Genomic DNA, 12,079 nt, shown 5'->3' on the forward strand with positions numbered 1-12,079 from the left:
CAACGCTGGCATCGGCCTGGTGGGCCCACTGGAGAGCATCCCCATCGAGGAGATGAAGAAGGTGTTCGAGACCAACTTCTTCGGCGTGATCCGCATGATCAAGGAGGTGATGCCCGACATGAAGAAGAGGAGGGGAGGTCACATCATCGTCATCAGCAGCGTCATGGGCCTACAAGGTATGGACCACTTGCACAATGTGGAGGCGGCATATCCCGTTACGTCTTCCAAGACTACTTCCGGTCCCATCACAATACATAGGATCCACAAAGAATTGATTGCACGGTGCTAGTTGCACCCTTACTTACAATTCATTATGAATTGAAAATAGGGGACCCTGATGTAAACAAGACGAAAGTCTTTCCTCTGGTCTGCATCCCCTTAACAATTGTGTGTATTGAGCTGTATTGTATTGTACTCGTTCTGCAATCTGTTAATAAAATCAATCAAATCACCTGCGTACAATACAGTACGGCTCAATACACACAGTTTTTAAGGGAATGCAGACCAGAGAAAGACTTTCGTCTTGTTTACATCAGGGTCCCCCATTTTCAATTCATAATGAATTGTAAGTAAGGGTGCAACTAGCACCGTGCAATCCATTCTTTGTGGATCCCGCCCTATAGACTTTAGAAAAGTTTCTCCCGTCAATTAAACAACTTTATCGTCACTTTTTTCTTTTTGAATTACTTTAAAAGATGATTTAATAAGCAAACGTTTGTAAAGTGTGTTTGTCAGCGGGGTCTTTTAAGGTTTTTGGGCTGTATTTCATGTACAAAAGTTTACTGTTAGTGAGCCACATTCGCATTTAGCTCCGCCTAATACAATACAATACAACCAACAGTTTACCAGATTAACAGAAAGCGTTCACAAGTTTCCAGAATATCAAACGTGGGTCTAACAGATGCCACGTCGATACCAATTGAGTTATATGTCTGTATATAAGTTTTCATGCCCCATATCTATACAGATTAATGTATGGGATTTAGGCGGCGCTAAATGCTAATGTTGCTAACTCTAACAGTTGGGGACATTAGCATTTAGCTCCGCCTAAATCCAAAACATTAATCTGTTAGATATGGGGCATGAAATGAGACATATAACTCAATTAGTATTGGCGTGGCATCTGTTAGACCCACGTTTGATATTCTGGAAACTTGTGAACGCTTTCTGTTAAACTGTTGGTTGTATTGTATTGTATTAGGCGGAGCTAAATGCTAATGTGGCTCCACTGTTAAAGTTAGCACATTAGTATTTAGCTCAGCCTAAATCCCATACATTAATCTGTTAGATATGGGGCATGACGATTTTTTGGGCCCATTTATATTCTGTTTATAAGTTATGTATTTGTTAAACTTTGTTTGGGTAAATAAAACCCCTTATTTTTCCTGCACCACTGTGTCCTCATCTTCTGGCTGCTTGGTCCCACAATAAGTATTATTATTAATAATTGAATTCTGCCATTTCACTATTAATATTATTCTACTCTATTATTATTATTATTATTATTATTATTATTATTATTATTATTATTATTATTATTATTATTATTATTATTATTATTATTATTATTATTATTATTATTATTATTATTATTATTATTATTATTATTATTATTATTATTATTATTATTATTATTGTTACTACTATTTTCGACTCACAGTTTAGATTCCCGCATGGTTTTAGGTGTGGTGTTCAACGATGTCTACGCAGCGTCTAAGTTCGCCATGGAGGGCTTCTGCGAGTGTCTGGCCGTGCAGCTGCTGAGGTTCAACGTCACGTGAGTGTCTGCAGCTCACCCCCCCCCCCCCCCCCCCCCCGCAGCCCATTCTGTATCCCTCCTACGCCATTCAGTTCCATTACATTTGGGAGCCAAAATGGCGTGAGGGAAAACAACCCATTTGTTATTTTCTGTGGTGTCGGCTACAGATGCATAGCTTCGTTCTTCAGGATGTCATTTGACTGGTTCCCACTTCCATCATCACTCCGGTCCACGAGGCAGTTAATGCCACAATCCAGAGTTTTGTTTTTGCTATTAGGCTACATAGGAATACATGTGTTCTTGACTTGTGGATGGATAAAAAGCAGAGACGCAGACAGACAACCAGACAGACAACCAGACAGACAGACAGACAGACAGACAGACAGACAGACAGACAGACAGACAGACAGACAGACAGACAGACAGACAGACAGACAGACAGACAGACAGACAGACAGACAGACAGACAGACAGACAGACAGACAGACAGACAGACAGACAGACAGACAGACAGACAGACAGACAGACAGACAGACAGACAGACAGACAGACAGACAGACAGACAGACAGACAGACAGACAGACAGACAGACAGACAGACAGACAGACAGACAGACAGACAGACAGACAGACAGACAGACAGACAGACAGACAGACAGACAGACAGACAGACAGACAGACAGACAGACAGACAGACAGACAGACAGACAGACAGACAGACAGACAGACAGACAGACAGACAGACAGACAGACAGACAGACAGACAGACAGACAGACAGACAGACAGACAGACAGACAGACAGACAGACAGACAGACAGACAGACAGACAGACAGACAGACAGACAGACAGACAGACAGACAGACAGACAGACAGACAGACAGACAGACAGACAGACAGACAGACAGACAGACAGACAGACAGACAGACAGACAGACAGACAGACAGACAGACAGACAGACAGACAGACAGACAGACAGACAGACAGACAGACAGACAGACAGACAGACAGACAGACAGACAGACAGACAGACAGACAGACAGACAGACAGACAGACAGACAGACAGACAGACAGACAGACAGACAGACAGACAGACAGACAGACAGACAGACAGACAGACAGACAGACAGACAGACAGACAGACAGACAGACAGACAGACAGACAGACAGACAGACAGACAGACAGACAGACAGACAGACAGACAGACAGACAGACAGACAGACAGACAGACAGACAGACAGACAGACAGACAGACAGACAGACAGACAGACAGACAGACAGACAGACAGACAGACAGACAGACAGACAGACAGACAGACAGACAGACAGACAGACAGACAGACAGACAGACAGACAGACAGACAGACAGACAGACAGACAGACAGACAGACAGACAGACAGACAGACAGACAGACAGACAGACAGACAGACAGACAGACAGACAGACAGACAGACAGACAGACAGACAGACAGACAGACAGACAGACAGACAGACAGACAGACAGACAGACAGACAGACAGACAGACAGACAGACAGACAGACAGACAGACAGACAGACAGACAGACAGACAGACAGACAGACAGACAGACAGACAGACAGACAGACAGACAGACAGACAGACAGACAGACAGACAGACAGACAGACAGACAGACAGACAGACAGACAGACAGACAGGAGTGATTGTCAGTCACACCCTCTCGTCAGCGCTTTGCATGCATGGGTGTAAAATTGTGCGGGTGACTTGTAGAGATAATAAAGGTTATTTTGTGGAGATTCTATCCAGCAATGTGTCTTTCTGCCCATTTAATTCTGTCTCTCTCTCTCTCTCTCCTCCCCTCTCTCTCCCATTCTATCTCTCTCTCTCCTTCCTCCCCTCTCTCTCCCATTTTGTCTCTCTATCTCCCTCTCTCTCCCATTCTATCTCTTTCTCTCCCCTCTCTCTCTTCCCCTCTCTCTCCCATTCTACCCCCCTCTCTTCCATTCTGTCTCTCCCCCTCTCTTGCTCCATCTCTCTCTCTCTCTCTCTCTCTCTCTCTCTCTCTCTCTCTCTCTCTCTCTCTCTCTCTCCCTCTCCCTCCCTCTCCCCAGTCTGTCTATGATAGAGCCAGGCCCGGTTCACACAGAGTTTGAGGCCAAGATGCTTGAGGATGTGAGACAGAAGGAGTTCCCAGGAGCAGATCCAGACACCATCCACTACTTCAAGAACGTCTACCTGCCGTCCTCTGTGGACATCTTTGAGATGCTGGGCCAGACGCCCGACGACATCGCCAGGGTGAGTCTGCAGGAAGTTCTGTCGAGCGTAACACATTCAACTGCAGTCAAATAACCAACGTGACTCATTAGAGATACAGGTACAGAGCCTTTACAGAACACCAATGCTATGTATACTTGCACTGAAGAACCATATAACTCCGTCTCCGCCCATGTATTTGCAGTTGTACAGTCGATTCAAATCACTTGGAGTGTGAACGTGATATCACAAGAAACTACTCAACCTCTTTAACTATGAGTGAACACAACACTCTAACTTACCATCTTTAGATAATAAAGTACTCAACCTCCACTGTCTTTAACTATGAATGAACACAACACACTAACTTACCATCTTTAGATAATAAAGTACTCAACCTCCACTGTCTTTAACTATGAATGAACACAACACTCTAACTTACCATCTTTAGATAATAAAGTACTCAACCTCCACTGTCTTTAACTATGAATGAACACAACACTCTTACTTACCATCTTTAGATAATACAGTACTCAACCTCTGCTGTCTTTAACTATGAATGAACACAACACACTAACTTACCATCTTTAGATAATAAAGTACTCAACCTCTACTGTCTTTAACTATGAGTGAACACAACATTCTAACTTACCATATTTAGATAATAAAGTACTCAACCTCCACTGTCTTTAACTATGAATGAACACAACACTCTTACTTACCATCTTTAGATAATAAAGTACTCAACCTCTACTGTCTTTAACTATGAATGAACACAACACTCTTACTTACCATATTTAGATAATAAAGTACTCAACCTCTACTGTCTTTAACTATGAATGAACACAACATTCTAACTTACCATCTTTAGATAATAAAGTACTCAACCTCTACTGTCTTTAACTATGAATGAACACAACACTCTACTTACCATCTTTAGATGATTTGATTTGATTTTTATTTAGTACATACAATTTACACAAAAGTATAAAAACAAGGGGTACAAGGATAACATGTGAAAGTCTGTCGACTTGTTTCCAACATGGTCCCAAGAAGAATACAATAAATAAAAAGAGAGTTAAGAAGATAAGATAGATACAACAAGTAGGTAAAATAGACAATAGATAATAGATAATAAAGTACTCAACCTCCATTGTCAATGTTGTGAGAAAGAACACAACATTCTAACTTACCATGTGTAAGAGCCAAAGCTATATATTTAGGTTATTGTATTATATGAATGTTTAATATTGATTGGATTTAGATAAAGTCATTGAACCGTCGTACTTGTCATAATAGAGGATTCTATAACATAGAACATTCTAGAACCACAGTATGATGTCATGATAGAACATTTGAGTCTCTATAAGCTGACGTTCCCTCAGAGCGGCAGTTTTGCATCTTCAACCAGACTGAACAGTAAGTGGATTTACGGCTTTCACATTACGAAGGAATGTGTAGTAGTATTTGTAGTAGTGACAGGAATATTTAGGAAAGTAGATTTAGGACCACTTCTGTAAAGAAAGACTTTGCAAATAAACCATTTGGATGTCTTTACTTTGCACTGGAGCAGCTGTGGCCATTGCTTTACCATGCCAATAATAAATCACGCTGATTAATGGCTGAATCAAATCAAATCAAATCAAATTTATTTGTAAGGCCCGACAACACATGTTAATGTCCCCATGGGCCGGACATGTCTTCTTTAAACAAGTCAAAAAGAAACATAACAATAAGTCAAGAATAAAACATGAACACCATAAGGTCCAACAAATTTAAAATAAATGCAAATAAATGAATGAATGAATGCAAGCACTCCCAGACATACCCCACGCGAAGGTAAGGAAAAACTCACTAAAACCTAACGATAGGGAAAAATGCACCACAGGCCCTTCTAAGGAGAGAAACCTTAGAAGGGCCATTCAAGGGGGGATCTCCCTTCTTAGATGTCGGTGATAGTAGTGTTGCAGACTAACAGTTGGTAAGCATGCACTCATGTGTGTAGTGAAACACAGATGAGTGCATGCAATAGCAACTGAACATTTTGAAAAATTAAAGATAGAGCTGTCAACAGGTTATGGGCCCAGATCACGCAGGGGCGAAATAATAAGGGTAGCAAGTTTAGCTGAAGTATAGGCTAGGTTAGCGCCGGGAGCACCGCGTGGCTAGACGCTAGGCCAACAAGAGCTAAAGCTACGCCTACCATCAACCAAGAGGATGGCGACCAAGGGAAGGAGCAAATGGCCCTCATTCAATGGAAAGGCAGAGGACTACGAGCTCTGGGAAGAGCGCATGTTATGCTGCATGCACGGTGTAGGACTGAAGACGACGATCTTGACGGCCCCCACGGGAGAACTGACGGCGGAAGCACAAGCCCTGGACGACAAGCGTAATGCAGAAGCATACTGTGAGTTAGCACCACTGCTCGACGACACAAGCTTGGGGCTGATATTCTGCGACACTAAAGACAAAGGCCGAGAAAGCCTGGGGGTGTTGAGAGAGCATTATATCGGGCAAGGGAGACCCCGAGTCGTGGCCCTCTACATAACACTAACAGCACTGAAGAAGGGGCACACCGAGACTGTGACCGAATACGTCATCAGAGCTTAGCAGATCATGACGGCATTGAAGAGTGCAGGAGAAGCACCAAGCGATGGGCTAATGATGGCGATGGTGATGAGAGGATTACCGGAGCTGTACAAACCGTTCACACTCCTGGTAACACACGGTTCAGCGGACATGACGCTGGGAAAGTTCAAGGCCAAGTTACGAAACTTCGAGGCCTCAGAAGATACCCACCCAGCCGCCGCGGAGGCGGGAGAGAGGGTGCTGAAGGCCCGAGCGACGCCAAGGGAGAAGACCAGGCCCACGGCGGAGCTGGCGTGTTGGCGATGCGGAGAGAAAGGCCATCGGAGAGGTGACTGCACAAAGACTGTCTGGTGTAGCTTCTGCAAATCCATGGGGCACACAGACAGAGCGTGCATGAAGAAACACGACCAGAGCGCGCGATACGCGCATGGACAAGATGACGGCCATGGACGAGACGGCGGCTACGGACAAGAGGGCGGCTGTGGACAAGATGGCGGCAGCGGACAAGATGGCGGCGACGGTCGACGTGAGACGGATCGAGACGACGCCCGGAGAGTAACGGGACAAGAAGACTTTGCTTTCGGGGCGCGGACAGCGTGCGTCGCCAGGCCGGCGCAGCTGCAGCGGGCCCAGAGGAAGGGACTGATCGTGGACACAGGTGAGTCGTCCGACGTCATCAAGAACTTTGACAACACTTTCCACCCGGAGAGACACAGCATGGAGCTGGCAGACGGGAAGCGCACCTACGGGTTGGCGCAAGAGAGAGGAGACGCACAGGTATGCCTCACAGACAGTGGGGGGCGCCGGTATACAGTGAAGTTAAAGAACGCTCTCTACGTACCATCGTTCCCACAAGGACTATTCTCTGTAATAGCTGCTACTGCAAACGGTGCCAAAGTATTCTTCGATAAAGGTAAAAATGTTCTTGTAGAGCCCGACGGTACACGGTTTAACATAAAGATGTACCAGAGAATGTATTATCTGCAAACAGAGTGTAATGACAACGACAAGTGTAATGATAACAATGATATGTGTAGCATGACGGTCAGTCACGATATTCAGACATGGCATGAGATTATGGGTCATTGTAATTACGAGGATTTACTGAAACTGCAAGCAGTGACAGAAGGCATGCACATTGAAGGTGAAAAGCGTAGACCGGACAAAAAATTTGTAGTGTGCAAAACGGGGAAGTTTACTCAATCGAGAAACAGAAATCCCACAGAAAAAGTAAAGGTACCACTTGCGCTAGTTAACACGGATCTAGCCGGTCCAGTAAGCAACGAGTCCATAGGAGGCTTTAGATATGTACAGTCTTTTACAGATGTGTGCACAGGGGCAGTGTTTGTTTACTTTCTCAAAGCAAAGAGTGACACACTCCAGGCCACGGAGAAATTCCTGGCAGACTTAGCCCCTTATGGTAACGTAAGATGCTTGAGGTCCGACAACGGAACCGAGTTCACAAACAGAGAGTTCCAATCACTGTTGAGAAGGAACAAGATAAGACATGAGACGTCATGTCCATATTCCCCACACCAGAACGGAGTGGCAGAGAGGGAATGGCGCACTCTTTTCGAAATGGCTAGGTGTAAGCTAGTAGACAGTAACTTACCTAAGAGTCTATGGCATTATGCGGTGCAAGAAGCCGCTTACACCAGAAACAGGTGCTTTAATAAGCACACAGGCACCACCCCGTATACAGCACTGACAGGAAAGAAGTGTAATCTAGCTAGAATGCACCAATTTGGATCAGTGTGTCATGCTTACCTGCAAGACAGAGGAAAGCTCGAGTCCAGATGTGAAAAAGTACTCTTTGTAGGGCACGACAAAGGAAGCCCCGCTTTTCTAGTTTATCCCGGTAAAGGGGGAGTGCAGAAACACAGGCTAGTCAAGTTTGTCACAAAGACAACATGTGAGAGCGAGACACAGACAGAGGAGCCAGAGCTGGACTCCAGAGTAAGGTGTGAAGAAACAGAGACACCTCAGCCCAGTGTACGTAGCACGGTCGTGCAACAGATCCACCCCCAGAGGGCGATGACGAGGAGCACCCAAGGGTGACGTCATGTGCCCCAAGCAGTGGGAGGTATCCCTCAAGGGAACACAAACCCCGAAGTATCTGACAGACTATGCCCGGAGAGAAAGTGACGAGGATGACAGTACACTTACCACCATTGATTACTGCTACAGAGTAGTCAGTGGGGTACCTCCGACCTTTAAAGAGGCCATAGTGTCCACTGAATCAAGTAAATGGGAGAGAGCAATGGATGAGGAGATGAGGTCCCTAGAGGACAACCACACCTTTACTCTAACCAAGTTAACAGAGGGCAGACAGACAGTGGGAGGGAAATGGGTGTATTCAATCAAGGAGGGTATTGAAGGCCACGACAAGTACAAAGTATGGTTCGTAGCTAAATGCTTAAATGCTGAAGGAGGGTACTCCATGTTTAAATACGGAAGGAGGGTGGCTACACTGCTTAAATGCAGGAGGAGGATACGCCAGGTTTAAATATGGAAGGAGTAGAATCCAGGTTTAAATACCTGAGTGGATTCCATGTTTAAATACAGAAATGGATCCCATGTTTAAATACAGAGGTGGATGACTTACCATGTTTAAATGATTTAATTATGTGGAAAAGATCCTGAAACGTTTTGACTGATGTAAACATTTTACAGAGAAGCTGTGGGTAGCCTCAGTTGTTTGGCAACATGTACTCGCCCTGACCTATGTTTTGTAGTGAGTAAATTGTCACAGCATTTTGTTGACCCCACAGAGGAGCATTGGATTACAGCAAAATATGTTTTTCGTTATCTCAAAGGTACAGCAGATAAACAACTGTGTTTCAGAAAGAAGCAGCCCACAGGGGCACTATCATTGTGAAGCCAAATATATGGCTCTAGCTATGATGATGCAGGAATGTATTTATCTAGAACAACTGCTTGAAGTGATGGACACCTGTGTATGTGTGAGGACTGTTGTTTACGGGGACAACCAGGGAACCATTGCGATTGCTAGAGGCCCTGTGTGCCAACATAGATGTAAACATGTCGATATAAAATGTTATTTCATCGGATCTGTCATCAGAGAAGAAGGAATGACACTGATTTATTGTCCAGCGGACGACATGGTGGCAGACACTATGAGGAAACCTGTTTCCAAGCTGAAATTAAGGAGATTTGCAGGGGTCATGTTTGGTGTGTAAATATTGACTGCCATATTCTTTTTGATGTTCTGAATTGTATTATTTTCTTTGTAAATTGTTTTTGGAGAAGTTATACAGTGTGCTATACAACCCTAAGTGGGAGTGTTAAAGTTAGAGGTTCTATGTAGGATTGCAAGTAACTGTCAAACTGTATTTAACTGTTTCCACTGACTGTACATAACTGTTTCCACTAGAGGGCGCTATAGGCGGAGCCACTAATGCTACCACCAGGTGGAGAGTATTTAAAGAGATGTCTCCTCCCCCTCTACCTCTTTCCCACCTGCCTCTCACGGAGAGGAGAACTCATGTGCTGCTGCTTTACCATGCCAATAATAAACCACGCTGATTAATGGCTGAAGATAGAAACAATGCCTCTTGACCACATTTATTGTCGCCCCATAGCCAGATTCTGTCAACACTAACTTACCATGTTTAGATAATAAAGTATAAGAACAAAGCGGGGCTCACAACTCACTTGTAGTTACAAGGTGTTTTAATAGACAAAAAAGGCGCAACGTTTTGACCTTACCGGTCTTCCTCAAGCATCTATCTGCCTCCCCTGCACTCTCTCTCTTTCCCCTGCCCTCTCTCTCCCTCCACTGCCCTCTCTCTCTCCCTCCCCTGCCCTCTCTCTCCCTCCCCTGCACTCTCTCTTCCTCCCCTGCCCTCTCTCTCCCTCCCCTGCCCTCTCTCTCTTCCTCCCCTGCCCTCTCTCTCCCTCCCCTGCCCTCTCTCTCTCCCTCCCCTGCACTCTCTCTCCCTTCCCTGCCCTCTCTCTCCCTCCCCTGCACTCTCTCTCCCTCCCCTGCCCTCTCTCTCCCTTCCCTGCCCTCATGCTTGAGGAAGACCGGTAAGGTCGAAACGTCGCTTTTACTGCCTTTTTTTGTCTATTAAAACACCTTGGAACTACAAGTGAGTTGCGAGCCCCGCTATATTCTTATGTATTACTGTTTTTACAGTTTGGCTCAGCACCAACAAACGGAGGATGTGCGTTATTTCTTTTATTTTTTATTTTTTTTATATTTCTTTTATTATTGCAAAACAAAAATTATTAAAAGTCAGTACTCAACACATAATGCATAATGAAACTAACAGTCGAGGTGGTTAAAATTACATGCAAGTACAGAAACAAGACAAAAAAAAAAGTCTATAATAACATTTTAACCGTATACAGTGTATATCCAGCGAAATTAACAATTATATAAATGTTTATATAGGACATACCCCTAATACCTATTTTCTAAAACCCTACACACATATGCTCCAGCTCGAACCCCCCCCTCCCGGACCCCTCCTTGGATAGTTTTTTTTTTTTTCTAGATAATAAAGTATTCAACCTCTACTGTCTTTAACTATGAATGAACACAACACTAACTTACCCCTCTCATGCCCTCTATCTCCCTTCCCTGCCCTCTCTCTCCCGCCCTGCCCTCTCTCCCTCCCTCCCCTGCACTCTCTCCCCCTTCCCTGCCCTCTCTCTCTCTCCCTTCCCTTCCCTGCCCCCTCTCTCTCCCTTCCCTGCCCTCTCTCTCTCCCTCTCCTGCCCTCTCTCTCTCCCTCTCCTGCCCTCTCTCTCTCCCTCCCCTGCCCTCTCTCTCTCCCTCCCCTGCCATCTCTCTATCCCTCCCCTGCCCTCTCTCCCTCCCCTGATCTCTATCTGCCTCCCCTGCCCTCTCTCTCACTCTCCTGCCCCCTCTCTCTCCCTCCCCTGCCCTCTCTCTCCCTCCCCTGCCCTCTCTCTCCCTCTCATGCCCCCTCTCTCTCCCTCCCCTGCCCTCTCTCTCCCTCCCCTGCCCTCTCTCTCACTCTCCTGCCCTCCTGCAGTGCACCAAGAAGGTGATCGAGGCGAGCAGCCCGCGCTTCAGAAACCTGACCAACCCGCTCTACACGCCCATCGTGGCGATGAAATATGCAGACGAGACCGGAGGCTTGTCCGTCCACGCCTTCTACCACATGCTCTTCAACATGGGGTCCCTCATGCACGTCAGCATGATGGCCATGAAGTATCTCACCTGTGGCTGTCTGAGGACAAGGACCATATCACCCAACTAGAGACTGAGAAGCGGGAACACCTCACCCAACTAGAGACTGAGGAACGGGCCCATCTCACCCAACTAGAGACTGAGGAGCGGGACCATCTCACCCAACTAGAGACTGAGGAACGGGACCATCTCACCCAACTAGAGACAGAGGAACGGGACCATCTCACCCAACTAGAGACTAAGGAACGGGACCATCTCACCCAACTAGAGACTGAGGAACGGGACCATCTCACCCAACTAGAGACAGAGGACCAT

General features: G+C 45.6%; 1 protein-coding gene across 1 annotated transcript in view; it reads left to right on the plus strand.

Moving 5' to 3' along the window:
- LOC311232631 (retinol dehydrogenase 8-like) overlaps positions 1-11,834 on the plus strand; it is a gene marked incomplete at both ends in the record, with an annotated part of 93,252 nt that extends 81,418 nt beyond the window's left edge. Inside the window, 4 exons of the mRNA XM_084319491.1 lie at positions 1-176; positions 1,684-1,777; positions 3,852-4,035; positions 11,607-11,834. The exon at positions 1-176 is cut by the window's left edge and continues 4 nt beyond it. Of these exons, the coding sequence (XP_084175617.1) occupies positions 1-176; positions 1,684-1,777; positions 3,852-4,035; positions 11,607-11,834 (682 nt within the window). The remainder of the gene's footprint in view (positions 177-1,683; positions 1,778-3,851; positions 4,036-11,606) is intronic.
- Positions 11,835-12,079: the final 245 nt, after the last annotated feature.

The sequence above is a fragment of the Notolepis coatsorum genome, assembly GCF_963971535.1.
Source record: "Notolepis coatsorum genome assembly, chromosome: 7".
NCBI lineage: Eukaryota > Metazoa > Chordata > Actinopteri > Aulopiformes > Paralepididae > Notolepis > Notolepis coatsorum.